Below are 15,109 nucleotides of genomic sequence, written 5' to 3' on the forward strand. Positions count from 1 at the left end.
ATTGTAGTACTCTCTTTTACAATTTAAAACCTGGTTTTTAAATAATAATCTATGACAGACACAGCACACAAAATCTGGACCATCTTTTACCTTCTCGTCAAACTTTTCCTTAACAAAATCAAACTGCTCTGCCTTTTTCTTCATGTCCTGTCTTTTTAATCGGTTGCTTGTTACGACACTCTTCCTAAACTCTTCATTGCCATGGTATGTATTTTTAGACAACTGCTTAACTTTAGCTTTATACAACAAATGCTTATGATAATGTAATTTGCTATTGTTCTTCTTCCTATCTCTAAAAGCAACATTTTGATATTTTATCTTCATATTGTTCTTCACTTTCTCTCTAAAAGCAACATTTTGATATTTTATCTTCATATTGTTCTTCACTTTCTCTCTAAAAGCAACATTTTGATATTTTATTTCTTTAATTTTCAGAACCTTTTCTCTATAAATATTTTCCTGATTTCTCATTTTATTATACTTTTTCACTTTCTCTCTATAGTTAACATTTGACTGATATTTATTTTTTTTAATTTTCCTAATGTTCTCTTTATAACCTATATGTTTGTGATAATGCATTTTTGTCCTTTCCAGCTTTTTCTGCCTAAGCTTTGGCATTTGTTGGTATTTGTCATTGTGTTGTATGACAGCAATTACTGAACCATTTATGTTTAAGAGACACATACGATCAGTTAACAATACTTCCTGCAGCTTCTTGGACAAAGACTCGTCAGCAGCAGACGTGTTGAAACAAACATAGCCTGCTTCACCAACAGCTACTTTCCACTCCCTTCCAAACACACTGCACTGTTGAATCAGCTCAGACAACTCCTTCGGCTTAGCATGACTGTCCTGTGCTAACAATGCAAGCAACTTCTTTCCCTCTGCACCTACCTCATCTACATCTCTCCCTGTCCATGTACACACAGGTGCAACTACATGCTTGATTGCAGCAACCACACTACAAGCTATCAGTGCATTTACATCATGTGTCAGTGGTGCAGGTGCTACACGTGTACCGTGAATACAAGCCTTTGGTAACTTCTCTAAACACACACATGTTCAGGGTTTAGCATCGCTCTGACCTTTAGATGACTTCTGTGGGCACTGTGCATCGGACACCTCCTGGGCTGTCATGGCAGGAGAAAGCTGATCTGACGTCCCGCCGACACTCACTGCTGCCCCCTATAGCAAATACACATAAAATAAATATAATGAGAAAACATTCTCACCAACACAGACTGGTGAAGTTGACTGACAGTTCCTGAAAGTCAACAAACAGTTTTAATGTCCAAATAATATTACACAAACAAAAAAACTGACCTGCTCGGGCCTTGGTAGACGCATCTTGGAGACGGTGGCCCTCTTCCGCTGCTTCACGAAGGCCTTCTGATAAAATACAAAAACAACTTCATTGTAGTCATATACAACATACACTGCATCACCACAGTTTCAACAATGCTGACTGTATCAATGCAAGGCAAGTTTATTTATATAGCACATTTCAACAACAAGGCAATTCAAAGTGCTTTACACAAGACATCAAAAGCATCATGGCAGAGGAAAGAAAAGATACATAAAAAAATAAAAATTACTGAAATTATTAAAACTTAAAATTTGTAGTAATAATAATTCAAATAAAATTAATTTAAGGAAGAATATAAAAGGATTTAAAAGTTATAGTGCAGAGTAAAAAATTAGAACCTTTATTCAAACATTTTAGTTAAAGGCAGCTGTAAACAGATGGGTCTTTAACCTTGATTTAAAAGAGCTGAGAGATTCAGCTGACCTCAAGCTTTACGTTGTCAACAAGAGAAAATAAAACATGGCATTTTTTACATGACACATACCGGCTTGCCCTCAGGAACAGGCGCGTCAGACTCATCAGGACTACTGAGATCAGAGGGGGAGATTTTGTCCATCTTCTCCAGCATGGGAACGCTAAACCAGACGGGTCTTAGCGGGATGGTACAATCTTTCACCAGCTGTGAAAAAAGAATTGGTTACTTTTTTGTTCAAATGAAAAACATAAGCAGAATTCATTGAATACATACAGTATGTGTAAGACTTAAAAGGAACACTCCTACATACATTCTTGTGCTTAGACGCCCACTCAGCATCAGTCAGCTCCACTGATGAACGCCTCTGTAATACATAACAGCACACTTTCTTTTAGACAAAAGAATTTTCAGTAAACTCGACTGTTTTGTTAATATTACTGTTTTTAACATGATAACAAACACTTGGCAGTATGTTACCTTCTTGCCCTTTCTGACAACTATCTCTTCTGAGGGGTCGGCTGCAGTAACTGCTGAGATCTCCTTTCCCTTCACAACCACTCGCGGAGTGAATCTTGGAACCCATGGCCTCGATGAAGCCTGCACCTGGCTGCTCTGTTGAACGTCATCCACTTGCTAAATACAATAATAGCTTTATGTTACTCAGACTGAACTTGTTTGACATCAACAATCACAGCTTCATCCACACAAAGACGTATTTAAAATTAACTCACCGAATAAACAGCTGTCCAAAGCAGGTCTACCAAACGAGGCATTCCCACTGAGTCAGACAAGTGAATCTGTAAATCATGAAAAAGAATGGCAATTACAATGAATATCCTATCTATGTGTGTATTATAAACTTGTCCTATTCAATAATCAACTCCAACTTACACCATCTCTGGCCCACAGGTCAACAGGAATTTATCAGCCACAGGAAACCACCTAACACCTGCTTCCTGAGAGTGTAGACGTGTTTTTCTTGGCTCTCCGCTTTGCGCTCTGCTTCACTCCCTTTTTTCTTTTTTTGCTCTTTTTGCTTTTTTGCTTTTTTCTCCCACACCTCGATGCTAGTAAACATTTTGACGTTTACATTTTGACGGAATACCTCTGTTGGTGGAGACATTTTTCTTAGCGGACAAATCAGGTGCCTACTGTCAGCTAAAGCTAACCAGTACCGAGATGCCTCCGTTCTCCACAGATGACCTCCACAAACTGCTGCAGCAGGTCGCAGTTTTGGAGAATAAAGTTCAACGTTTAGAAATAAACGCAGAAGTGAATGGACCCTGCGAAAACGACAGCACTCATCCGTTGATTCTGTTGGGTCCAGCCAGGATGGCAAAGTTCAGGCTGTGTATGTTTGGAGAACTACAACAAAAGACTCTTTATCCCAGCATGCCTTGCAGGTACTCCCAGAATGCTTTGCCACACCTAACACAGAGGTGTGAAGTCTGGGAGGTATAAAGCCAGCCATGTCTCATTGTTCTCTCTCTTTCAAACGTCGTCTGGCGACGTCCGAGGATACCCAACTCTGTTCCTGTTTCCAGCACGCTTCCCTTTGTTTAAAAGTTTTGGCGCGCAGCTGATCCAAGGCCTTGAAGCACACCGACGTCCTAATTTCCGAGCCTAGATCATCCACTTGAACGCATCTCAGAAGTATAGCGTTCTATTTCTCCCGTATCAAAACGGTATTGAGAGAGACTGTAAGGATTACGTCTCGTTCCGTCCTTTAAAGAAAGGACACCCACGGAGATCACCTCGCTCGACGGAGGACACGACGGCCCTGCTCAACCCCACTGGACACGCACCGCCATCACCTTACAACTGCAGAAAGGCCGCTCCAGAACCTCTTTTCTTCCTTTCATCAACCGTGGACGAAACGGTTTCAAGTGAGGCTTAGCTAGGTCTGGGCAGTTAGATATAGAGAGTGTGTTTAATAACTGAGTTATTATAGTGAAACTGTGATAATATTTGCTTGGTGTTTGACCACTGTGTCTTAGGTTTTACCAGAGTAAAATCTCTTTTGTTCTCCTTATTTGTGCCGCTGTGTCCCGTATGTTTATCTGTGAGCTCCCACGTCATAACCGGGTAATAGACTCACTATCAGAAAGACTAGTGTGAACGCCGTCTGATACAAATCCGGCCACTTGCTTCTGGTACGTGACGTAAACTGTGCTCCGAGTTGTGGTGAGCTCCAGTCCGAGATTGAGCTGTCGAGGTGCGTTGTTTTCTCTCGCTCTCTCGCCTTTACACACACACCTTTCGGTAAACGCACACACATAGATCTGTGGCTTTCCAGACGCTGCAGAAACGTAGATCACGTTCTGTGTCCGCCATCACGTGACCACGCGTGGTCGTCGCCATTTTGATCTGTCTCTGTCTGTCTGTCCCTCCCCCTCTCTCTTTCTCTCTCTCACACACACACGCACACACACACACACACATGTGCCACGCTTGTTACTTGTAGTTTGGCTTATGATGGTTATTTGTTTGATTGGGTTTCAATGATTTACTTGATGTTGCTTTGTTAAATAAATTCTATTATATCTTAAAAAGTCGTTGTTTGTGATCACTGTGAATTTGCTTTGTGACTTAGGCTGGGTGAAAGGGCTTTGTGTTCGGATTTCACACCTTCAATTAAATACAAATTAATTATTAATGATATTGGTATTTAATTAAATAATTTGAGACTGATATTGGTAATATTTTGGTTGTTCCCTGTTTACAGGGTGGTGCCCCGAGGTTTATTAAACGCAGTTTAATAACAATTATTGATTTAGATTAATAATTAAATAAACTTAATTATTAATTTATTTTGACAATCAAATTTTACGTCATAAAACCCAACATAACCGTTGGTCAGGTATTCGCTCCTGAAAATTCCCAACATAATGGTGCCCCGTGTGAGGCCCTTAATAAACCAGCTTTGTTTCATTGTTTGTTCACAGTGATCCAAACTTTTTAATCCTGAAGTGATTCTTCTGAGGAAATTCTCTTTTCTTTGGGAGATTACTTTTTGTTGTTTTTAAAGCAAAGCAAACATCAAGTTGTGTGTTAGTTGTGCTGTTGCGTGTTGATGAGTGAGTAGTTTAATCATTTTTGTGTGCTTATTGTTGTTGGAGACAACAAGTTAGCCATTTGTTAGTCAGGAGTGTAACTTTAAAATTGTTACAGAGCCAGCTGCCTGAGAGGTGTGTCTTCCCCCAATCCTCAAAAGGACTTGAGGTGTGAATGCTCGCACCTAGCTGCCAGGACAGACTGCACTGATCCGGTTCAGAACCATAGATCAGAATTGCCTCCTGCTGACTTTTATCTTGCAGCTTTGAAAACAGTAAATCCACTAAGGTATTCTGTTTTACCACATTAAGATGTCTACCAGGACTTCTTGTGAGCCAGGAGCTAAGACTCCTTTTGGATCAGACCACCACACATCACCAAAAGAAACTGTTGCTGGTCTGACGCAGCTCTCCTTAGAGGGGATTGCCAACCTGAACAGCTATTTCATTAGCATTTGTAAGGACACCTTGAGAAAGGTAGGTGACCAGGCCAACCCCCGAGCCAAGATCACCCCCAACAAAGACAGAATGTCTGCGAAAGACATTCAGCAGTCAGGGACCAAGGCCCCCTGTGGATCACACAATCCACCCCCTCAGGTTGGAGTTGCAGGTTTAAACCACGTCCCTTTAAAGGTCAACAGTCTGAACTCCTCCACCCTCAGCACAGGCGAAGATAAATTAAATGAGTCGGTTGAGTATATGACTCATCGAACAGGGAAACCACAGAACACATCTTCGAATGTTCTCGGCCAACTTCTCCTCCCTTTTCAGCGCAAATCATATTTGCAGCAAAAGAGACACCAGGCACAGCTCGCCCAGGTGCAAGAAGATAACCAGATCCTAAAGGACGGCTTCAAAAGGAGGCAGGATAAACTTAAGACCTTGCAAGTCGAATGCAAGGCCCTGCAGGAGGAGAATAAAATACTGCAAGAAAGTTGCAGGTTAGCCAGACATAAAGAAAGTGTCATGGTACCCAGAATTCAGGAGGAGCAGGTACGCACCGCAGCCCCCACGCCAGCTGAGGAAGCCCTACACAAGGGATGGGATACTGAACCAGATCCCTGGAGGAAGGAGACAGACATGTTGGACGACCAGAGGACTTATGAGTCTTCAGACGACTCGGGCAACTCCCACCAGGCTGTTCCTCATGGTTTACGGACCAGACAGAGTGTCAGCGCCTCAGTGGAGACACTCCAGCCAGAGGTCCAATCCCTGCCGAAAGAGAACAAATCTCTTTGTCAGCACCGACAAACTGCCAAGCAGAAGGTGTTAGACACGTTTGAATTAATTCAGGGAGCCACGTCGTCAGGATACGACTCTGATCGTGCACCAAGCCCCTTAAAAAATCAAACGCCCCTGCTGAAAAAGCTCAGTAGAAAACCGAGCAGCCAGGTTAGTCTAATGACTGAACAAAGTCTTGTTCCCCCTGTCAATCCGGAACAGAAATATTTTGACTGTAGAGCCCCTCCCTTTGACAAAACGCTCCAGTATATTGACAGCTGTCACACCTTCACAGGTTTGAATCACCCCATGGGAAGGGGGGTGACATCTCAGCCCCCTCAGGCAGAGATTACAGCAGGCCCTCTCCTACTACCTGCAGGTTCCCACACATACACCCTGAGCGTCACAAAGGTGACGTAGCACTTGAAGGCAACGAATTGCCTCGTGCTATGAAGCAGTCCAAGAGACCACGTCACCGGCAGAGAAGACGACAGCCAGGGGGGTGAAGGGTTGAGCCAGCCATAGGGTAGGTTCCAGCCTGAGGAGTCAATCACTGACAGACCTGAACGGAACTCTCGGGATGGCCGAAGCCTAAGACAGAAGGGTAGGTATAACCAGAGGTCCCAAGAGGAACTCTCGGGATGGCCGAAGCCTAAGTCAGAAGGGTAGGTATAACCAGAGTTCCCAAGAGCTTCATAAGGAAGCAGGTCTCGGCAGTGAAATGACTAGCACAATTCCGAGGGGGGTGATAGCTGGGGTAAGACAGTGGCAGGCCTCCAGCCCTTACAAAGAACCAGGTTCTGACGCCACATCGGGGAGGGGGGAGTAGCTCCCATTTCAAAATCCAGTAACTCTACTCACGCTTTTGTTGTTGTTGTTTTGTTTTGTTTTGTGGCCTCACACCCATAGTGAGACTCTACATGTACATGTACATTACGCACTGACATGCCACAAACACACACAGGCTTTCTCCTGCCTAGTCAAGGAGTTAGCCCACACATCTACACATGAAACTCTTCTCTTTCTCTCTTCCTCTTGTTTGTTTGTTTCATGTGTTTTGTCCAAGAATGCACCTTGAGCAGCAATGCTTCGCTAATGTCTGATTATGTTTTGATGTTTAGCGTTAGACATAGTTAGACAGTCTGCCCAGACTTTGCCTCAATGCCTGCCCAGACCAAATGCCTCTTGAATTTATGGACTGTTTGCCAAATTAACTTTTGTACAAGTATCTCCAAAGCACGTGGACTGGTGGCCCATAGTGCCCTGAAGACCATGACCTGCATCCCGCTCTTCAGGCCAGGGGGGATGTTGGGTCCAGCCAGGATGGCAAAGACTCTTTATCCCAGCATGCCTTGCAGGTACTCCCAGAATGCTTTGCCACACCTAACACAGAGGTGTGAAGTCTGGGAGGTATAAAGCCAGCCATGTCTCATTGTTCTCTCTCTTTCAAACGTCGTCTGGCGACGTCCGAGGATACCCAACTCTGTTCCTGTTTCCAGCACGCTTCCCTTTGTTTAAAAGTTTTGGCGCGCAGCTGATCCAAGGCCTTGAAGCACACCGACGTCCTAATTTCCGAGCCTAGATCATCCACTTGAACGCATCTCAGAAGTATAGCGTTCTATTTCTCCCGTATCAAAACGGTATTGAGAGAGACTGTAAGGATTACGTCTCGTTCCGTCCTTTAAAGAAAGGACACCCACGGAGATCACCTCGCTCGACGGAGGACACGACGGCCCTGCTCAACCCCACTGGACACGCACCGCCATCACCTTACAACTGCAGAAAGGCCGCTCCAGAACCTCTTTTCTTCCTTTCATCAACCGTGGACGAAACGGTTTCAAGTGAGGCTTAGCTAGGTCTGGGCAGTTAGATATAGAGAGTGTGTTTAATAACTGAGTTATTATAGTGAAACGGTGATAATATTTGCTTGGTGTTTGACCACTGTGTCTTAGATTTTACCAGAGTAAAATCTCCTTTGTTCTCTTTGTTTGACCACTGTGTCTTAGATTTTACCAGAGTAAAATCTCCTTTGTTCTCTTTGTTTGACCACTGTGTCTTAGATTTTACCAGAGTAAAATCTCTTTTGTTCTCCTTATTTGTGCCGCTGTGTCCCGTATGTTTATCTGTGAGCTCCCACGTCATAACCGGGTAATAGACTCACTATCAGAAAGACTAGTGTGAACGCCATCTGATACAAATCCGGCCACTTGCTTCTGGTACGTGACGTAAACTGTGCTCTGAGTTGTGGTGAGCTCCAGTCCGAGATTGAGCTGTCGAGGTGCATTGTTTTCTCTCGCTCTCTCGCCTTTACACACACACCTTTCGGTAAACGCACACACTTAGATCTGTGGCTTTCCAGACGCTGCAGAAACGTAGATCACGTTCTGTGTCCGCCATCACGTGACCACGCGTGGTCGTCGCCATTTTGATCTGTCTCTGTCTGTCTGTCCCTCCCCCTCTCTCTTTCTCTTTCTCTCTCTCACACACACACGCACACACACACACACACACACATGTGCCACGCTTGTTTGTTTTGTTTGTTACTTGTAGTTTGGCTTATGATGGTTATTTGTTTGATTGGGTTTCATTGATTTACTTGATGTTGCTTTGTTAAATAAATTCTATTATATCTTAAAAAGTCGTTGTTTGTGATCACTGTGAATTTGCTTTGTGACTTAGGCTGGGTGAAAGGGCTTTGTGTTCGGATTTCACACCTTCAATTAAATACAAATTATTAATTATTAATGATATTGGTATTTAATTAAATAATTTGAGACTGATATTGGTAATATTTTGGTTGTTCCCTGTTTACAGGGTGGTGCGCCGAGGTTTATTAAACGCAGTTTAATAACAATTATTGATTTAGATTAATAATTAAATAAACTTAATTATTAATTTATTTTGACAATCAAATTTTACGTCATAAAACCCAACATAACCGTTGGTCAGGTATTCGCTCCTGAAAATTCCCAACAATTCAAAACAACAGCCTGGAGAATGCTAACATTCAGCTAATGAGCTCTGATACAGCTCCCACCAAACAGAGGGGCTGTGCAAAAGGTAACAAATCTGCCACTATCAATCCTCCCTGGAATGCTCTCGGGGCAAAACCAAAGAGTACACCAGCTGCCACATGGAGACGTCCAACTGGTAGAACCCAACGCCCAGAGATCTGTGATGCTACAGGCTGGCCCGCGGTATCTGCCTCCTCAACACCGGTGCAGAGGAAGACACAGCCGTGGATAAAGGCTAAAGGGAAGATTACCAACAAGGCTCCAATACCAGCGGCTGTGGAGTTACAAAATCAATTTCTTCCTCTAATGCAAGACTCAGGATTTCCAACTGGACACCTGGACAACCCCCTGAACCCACAGAGAAGGGTAAGATCTGACAAGAAGTCAGAAGTTAGAAAGCTACAAGGAAAGCTACTGAATGATGCTGAGACTCTGGTTGTTGGTGATTCTGCTATCAAAGATGTGAGAAGCATGTACAGCAGAAAAACAAGAGTGTTGTGCTTTCCTGATGATACAGTCTCCAACATGACCGACAGAATCCTCAGCATTTGTGAAGAAAGTCCCAATTTGAAACACCTTGTACTGCACACAGGGGCAAATGATATTGGGAAAAGACAATCTGAGGTGCTCAAACGTGACTTAGGTAATCTGCTAAATGCAGTGAGCTCTCTGAAGGTTGAAGTCTTTTTCAGTGGGCCGCTACCACCAGTCAGAGGAGGAGGAGAGAGATTCAGCAGACTGTTGGCAATCAACAGATGGCTTTCAACAGAATGTGAGGTCCACTCAATCCATTTTATTGACAATTTTAACTTTTTCTGGGACAGAAGACATTTTTTCAAAGGAGATGGCCTTTCCCTTAACAAGTCAGGAGTGAGGCTTTTCACCTCCAATCTCTCTTTCTTCCTGCGTCATACTGTTCCCACTGCCAAGGACAAGAGACAAGATGAACCCAAACAAAAGGAGCAAACACCAAAACATGAAGGAGAACCGACTCCCCCCCCGCCTACGTGTCCTGGCCATGAGGGGTGCCAGAATGAAAAAGAGGAGGCCTTATGTCCTTCACCAGGAGCCACTGCTGGAGAAGATTCACCTATTCCACCTGCTCGAGAGGATTCACCAACTCCACCTACTCGAGAGAATCCCCCAACTCCACCTGCCCGAGAGGATTCACCAACTCCACCTGCTCGAGAGAATCCCCAAACTCCACCTACTCGAGAGGATTCACCAACTCCACCTGCTCGAGAGGATTCACCAACTCCACCTGCTCGAGAGAATCCCCCAACTCCACCTGCCCAAACTCCACCCAGTTCATCATCTTCACCGGGTATCCCCTCCCCCTCCTCCCCCATGTTGGAGTTTACTGAACAAATGAACAAACTTGTCAACACTGGTACCAGACTCACTCCCCTCCGACCTGGGTTCCTAACCCCCCTAATTCCCCAACAACAACCCGGCCCCCCTCCACTACCTCCGCGCAGACGAGCCCCACCTGTACCCCTTCCAAAGCTAGATCTGAACCTACACCAGTCTCCCAATAAGAGCCCAAAAGAGTGTGTACTGATGTGTTCTGGGTCCAGGTTTTAAGGCAAATGCTAAGCCTGACATCTCCAGGGAAAAGCCAGGGCCCTTTGTCCCGGAAGTTTTTAACATACCAGTTATCTCAAATAGCTGGTGGCATGGCGCAAAGTACATCAGTAGATTAAAACGTACGGTCACTCTATCTAACTTGATTCCAGTTGTGCGTCAGCCACAGTGTGAATCTAGCAAAGTTCATAGCATGTTACAATTTGCTCTACTAAATGTTAGATCTCTATCAGCGAAGTCACTTTTAATTAATGATCTCATAATCGAAGAGAATTTGGATTTTATGTTTTTAACTGAAACTTGGTTAAATGAGAACAACAGTGCAGCAGCACTTATTGAAACAGCTCCCCCAAACTTTAATTTTATCAGTGAAGTTAGAGAGGAAAGGAGGTGGAGTAGCTGCTTTGTACAACAACAAGTACCAATGCAAACAGTTGTCATATGGGAAATTCTGCTCTTTTGAACACATTGCACTCCAGCTAAGCTCACCCTGTTGTGCAATATTAGTCACTATCTACAGGCCACCAAAGTATAACGCAAACTTCTTTTATGACCTCAACAAACTATTGTCTGCTGTGTGTATTGATTATGACTGTGTCGTTATAGTGGGTGATTTCAACATTCATTTAGACAATCCAAGAGATAACAGTGTGAAAGAACTTATAAACATCTTGGAAAACTTCGATCTTTCCCAGCATGTAACAAATCCAACACATAACAAGGGACACACTCTGGACTTGGTCATTTCAAGAGGTCTAATGGTTTCTGATGTTGTAGTGAATGATGTTGCCATCTCTGATCACTATTGTGTTTCCTTTAAAGCTTCCATCTTGGCTGACTGCAGAGAAGGCAAAACAGAGCTGATCAGAAAACGTTACATTGATGATAACACATGCACACTCTTCACTGAGGCATTCACTAACACACCAGCTCTACACTCAGCTCCTGTCAAAGACCTTGTAGATATGTTCAGCGCTAAAGTTCTAAATATTATTGATGCCGTTGCTCCAGTCAAGGCCAAAGCTGTCTGTGCAAAAAGAAAGCCCCATTGGAGGAATGGGACACTTGTTATAACAAAGAAAAAAGATTGTAGACAAGCTGAGCGCAGGTGGAGAAAAAGTAAACTCCAGGTTCATTATGACATCTTTAAAGAGGCGCTCCGCTTATATAACTTAGAACTCAAAAAGGCCAGACAGTCCTTCTTCTCTGAGATAATCAACAAGCACAGCAACAATGCTCAGACTTTGTTTACTGTCGTGGACAGGCTGACCAACCCCTCAGCACCAGTTCCTGCTGAACTGTTATCTGTAAAGGCATGCAATGACTTTGCATCGCACTTCACCCAAAAGATTGAACAGATTAGACAGACAGTCAGTCAGTCTACTACAGGCAGCCTGACTGTAACTCCTGTACCTCCTAATGAAAACAATTTAGCTAACCTGGCACATTTTCACCTTCTAGATCCTGTAGCATTAACAGACATAGTTCAACACCTCAGGTCCACTACATGCAGTCTTGACATTCTGCCCACAAGCTTTTTAAAAAATGTTTTTAACTGTGTTGCACCAGATGTATTGCAGATAGTTAACAGCTCTCTTCAGACAGGCACTTTTCCGAAGTCGCTAAAGACAGCAGTGATTAAACCCCTCCTAAAAAAGAGTAATCTGGATGCTTTATCAATTAGTAACTATAGACCCATATCTAACTTACCTTTCTTAGGCAAGATAATCGAAAAAGCAGTGTTTGTGCAACTTAACACTTTTATGGTACAAAATAAATACTTCAGTGTTTTTCAGTCTGGATTCAGGTCAAAGCACAGCACTGAGACTGCTCTTATCAAAGTGCTAAATGATATCTATGTGAACAGTGATGCATCTAAAGTCTCAGTTTTAGTGCTACTGGATCTTAGTGCTGCATTTGATACGGTGGACCATAACATACTGCTGGACAGACTTGAAAACTGGCTTGGAGTTTCTGGAACTGCCTTAAATTGGTTTAAATCTTACTTGCAGGACAGGGTCTACACTGTGTCTGTTGGTAATTATGAATCTGAGCATGTGAATATTACCTGTGGAGTTCCTCAAGGTTCCATCCTTGGGCCGCTGTTATTTAACATCTACATGCTCCCTCTCGTTCAGATCATGGAATATTACAACGTTTCCTATCATAATTATGCAGATGACACACAGCTCTATATATCAGTGTCAACAAATGACCATAGTGCCTTATATTCACTGAGCAAGTGCATCAACGAAATCACTGAGTGGATGTGTCAGAACTTTTTACAACTGAACCCAGAAAAGACTGAGGTGATTGTTTTTGGCCCTAAAGAGGAAAGGTCAGAGGTCAGCACTTGTCTTGAATCCATGTCCTTAAGAACAACAAATCAAGCCAGAAATCTTGGTGTGATTATGGACTCAGACCTCAAATTCAACAGCCACATTAAGATGGTAACAAAATCAGCTTATTACCATTTGAAAAATATTGCAAGAATCAAGGGTTTTCTGACCAAACAAGATTCAGAGAAACTTGTTCATGCTTTTATTTTCAGCAGGCTGGATTATTGTAACGGTGTGTTTACAGGCCTTAGTAAAAAATCTGTCCGACAGCTGCAGCTGATCCAGAACGCAGCAGCCAGAGTCCTCACCAACACAAAGAGGGTGGAGCACATTACACCTGTGCTTCAATCACTGCACTGGCTGCCTGTGTGTCAGAGGATCGACTTTAAAATCTTACTACTGGTCTATAAAGCATTAAATGGTCTTGGCCCTAAGTACATGTCAGATCTACTTGTAGAATATAAAACATCCAGACCGCTCAGGTCCTCAGGAAGAGATTTACTCAGTGTTCCCAGAGTCAGAACCAAACATGGTGAAGCAGCGTTTAGTCACTACGCTCCTCAACTGTGGAACAAACTCCCTGAACAACTGAGGACTGCTGGCACACTCAACTCCTTTAAATCAGGCCTTAAAACTTTGTTATTCGCTCAGGCTTTCAATTAGAAATATACTGTCTGCCTTACTGCATCACATTCTTCCTTTTTTGATAGTTTTAACAGTTGTTCCTTTATCGAGTATTTTCACTTTCATCCCGTCTTTTAATGATGTATCTTGTATTCTTTCCTTAAGCTCTGTTTTAATGTTTTTCTGTTTCTATGTCTGTAAAGCACTGTGAATTGCCTTGTGTCTGAACAGTGCTATATAAATAAACTTGACTTGACTTGACTTGACTAGATAAACAGAAAATCACAATATATCAATCACTTTTACATTGTATCCTTAAGTAATCCTTCTTTATAATTATCAGATATATAATATACATGAATAAATGACAAATGTACATTAAAAATAAGCCTACCCTTGTCTGCAGCAACACGGTGAAACTCCTGACGCATGAGCTCCTGGTAGCTCATGTCAAAGTTTAAACGTGGGGGGAAATCTAACACGACCACCTGACATTAAGAACACAGAAGAAATTATTACAAACATGCCATTACATGTACCAACTATGTTAACTTAATAGTTCATCATCAAAAATAATCATGTGGGGGCGCCGATAGCTCAGCGGCAGCGACAGCGCGCGTACCATGTTGCGAGGCCTCGCTCCTCGCGCGGGCGGCCCGGGTTCGCGTCCGGCCTGTGGCCACTTTCCCGCATGTCTCTCCCCACTCTCTCCCCCTTTCCGACTCTATCCACTGTCCTCTATCAATAAAGGCAAAAAGGCCAAAAACAAAATCTTTAAAAAAAAATAAAAAAATAATCATGTGTGCAAAAAAAGCAGATATTTAGATAGAAATGAGTTTACGTTAGACCAGCGTTCACAAGCAGAACGAAGAAGCTTTCTGAAGTCATCTGCAGCTTCATGGAGGAATTTAGAAGAAGTGAGGTTGTTGCTGGGGGCAAGAAGGCACACAGCTGCAGGAGTTTGAGGAACCTCCGCGTTCACCAACTCCGTCCTCAGATCCTGAGCAGAACCCCCAGGTGTCGACATGAAGCCAAAGGACAAGCTACTCTCTGGCATCTTCACAACGCCATCTGCTAGAGCTCGCAAATGACTGTCTCCTACAACAAGGATAAACTGGGCAGACATGTATTTCATATGATTAGTACTAGTGTCTTCATTCACAGCTTCACATTTCTCCATAATATCTAAATAAATAATACCTTCTTGTCAGGAGACTCAGCTGGAAGGACCAACTTGTGTGACCGTCCGGTCACATCAGAAGTTGGCCATTTCCGGACACGATGCCTAGAACCAATACCATGACCTAGTAAAGAATAGAAATGTATGGTTTATAAGTCATACATTATGTCAGCACAACAAGGAATATACGGTTTAAAAATATTACAAAACACTCCAAAATAAACATGTATATAAATGAATGCACAGTATTTTAAAGTTATAGCAGATTAATCTAAATATAACAAAAAGAAAATGTGGCTTATAAGAAAAACCT

The 15,109-nt window shown here is 43.0% G+C and overlaps 1 protein-coding gene and 1 long non-coding RNA gene across 2 annotated transcripts; both read right to left on the reverse strand.

The window, feature by feature from the left end:
* Positions 1-697: 697 nt before the first annotated feature.
* LOC306828430 (uncharacterized protein) lies at positions 698-2,572 on the reverse strand. Its single transcript, XM_079350910.1, has 6 exons — positions 2,513-2,572; positions 2,259-2,414; positions 2,092-2,145; positions 1,851-1,985; positions 1,324-1,389; positions 698-1,185 (listed from the first exon to the last, which is right to left on the reverse strand). The coding sequence occupies exons 1-6, from the start codon at positions 2,552-2,554 to the stop codon at positions 1,063-1,065; spliced, it is 576 nt and encodes a 191-aa protein (XP_079207036.1). The 5' UTR covers positions 2,555-2,572; the 3' UTR covers positions 698-1,062.
* A 119-nt stretch (positions 2,573-2,691) lies between these two features.
* On the reverse strand, positions 2,692-14,586 carry LOC306828710. Its single transcript, XR_013779771.1, has 3 exons — positions 14,458-14,586; positions 14,011-14,104; positions 2,692-2,730 (listed from the first exon to the last, which is right to left on the reverse strand). It is a non-coding gene; the product is annotated as an uncharacterized lncRNA (long non-coding RNA).
* Between the last annotated feature and the right edge of the window lie 523 nt (positions 14,587-15,109).

This window comes from Symphodus melops (assembly GCF_947650265.1).
Source record: "Symphodus melops genome assembly, chromosome: 8".
NCBI classification, from domain to species: Eukaryota; Metazoa; Chordata; class Actinopteri; order Labriformes; family Labridae; genus Symphodus; species Symphodus melops.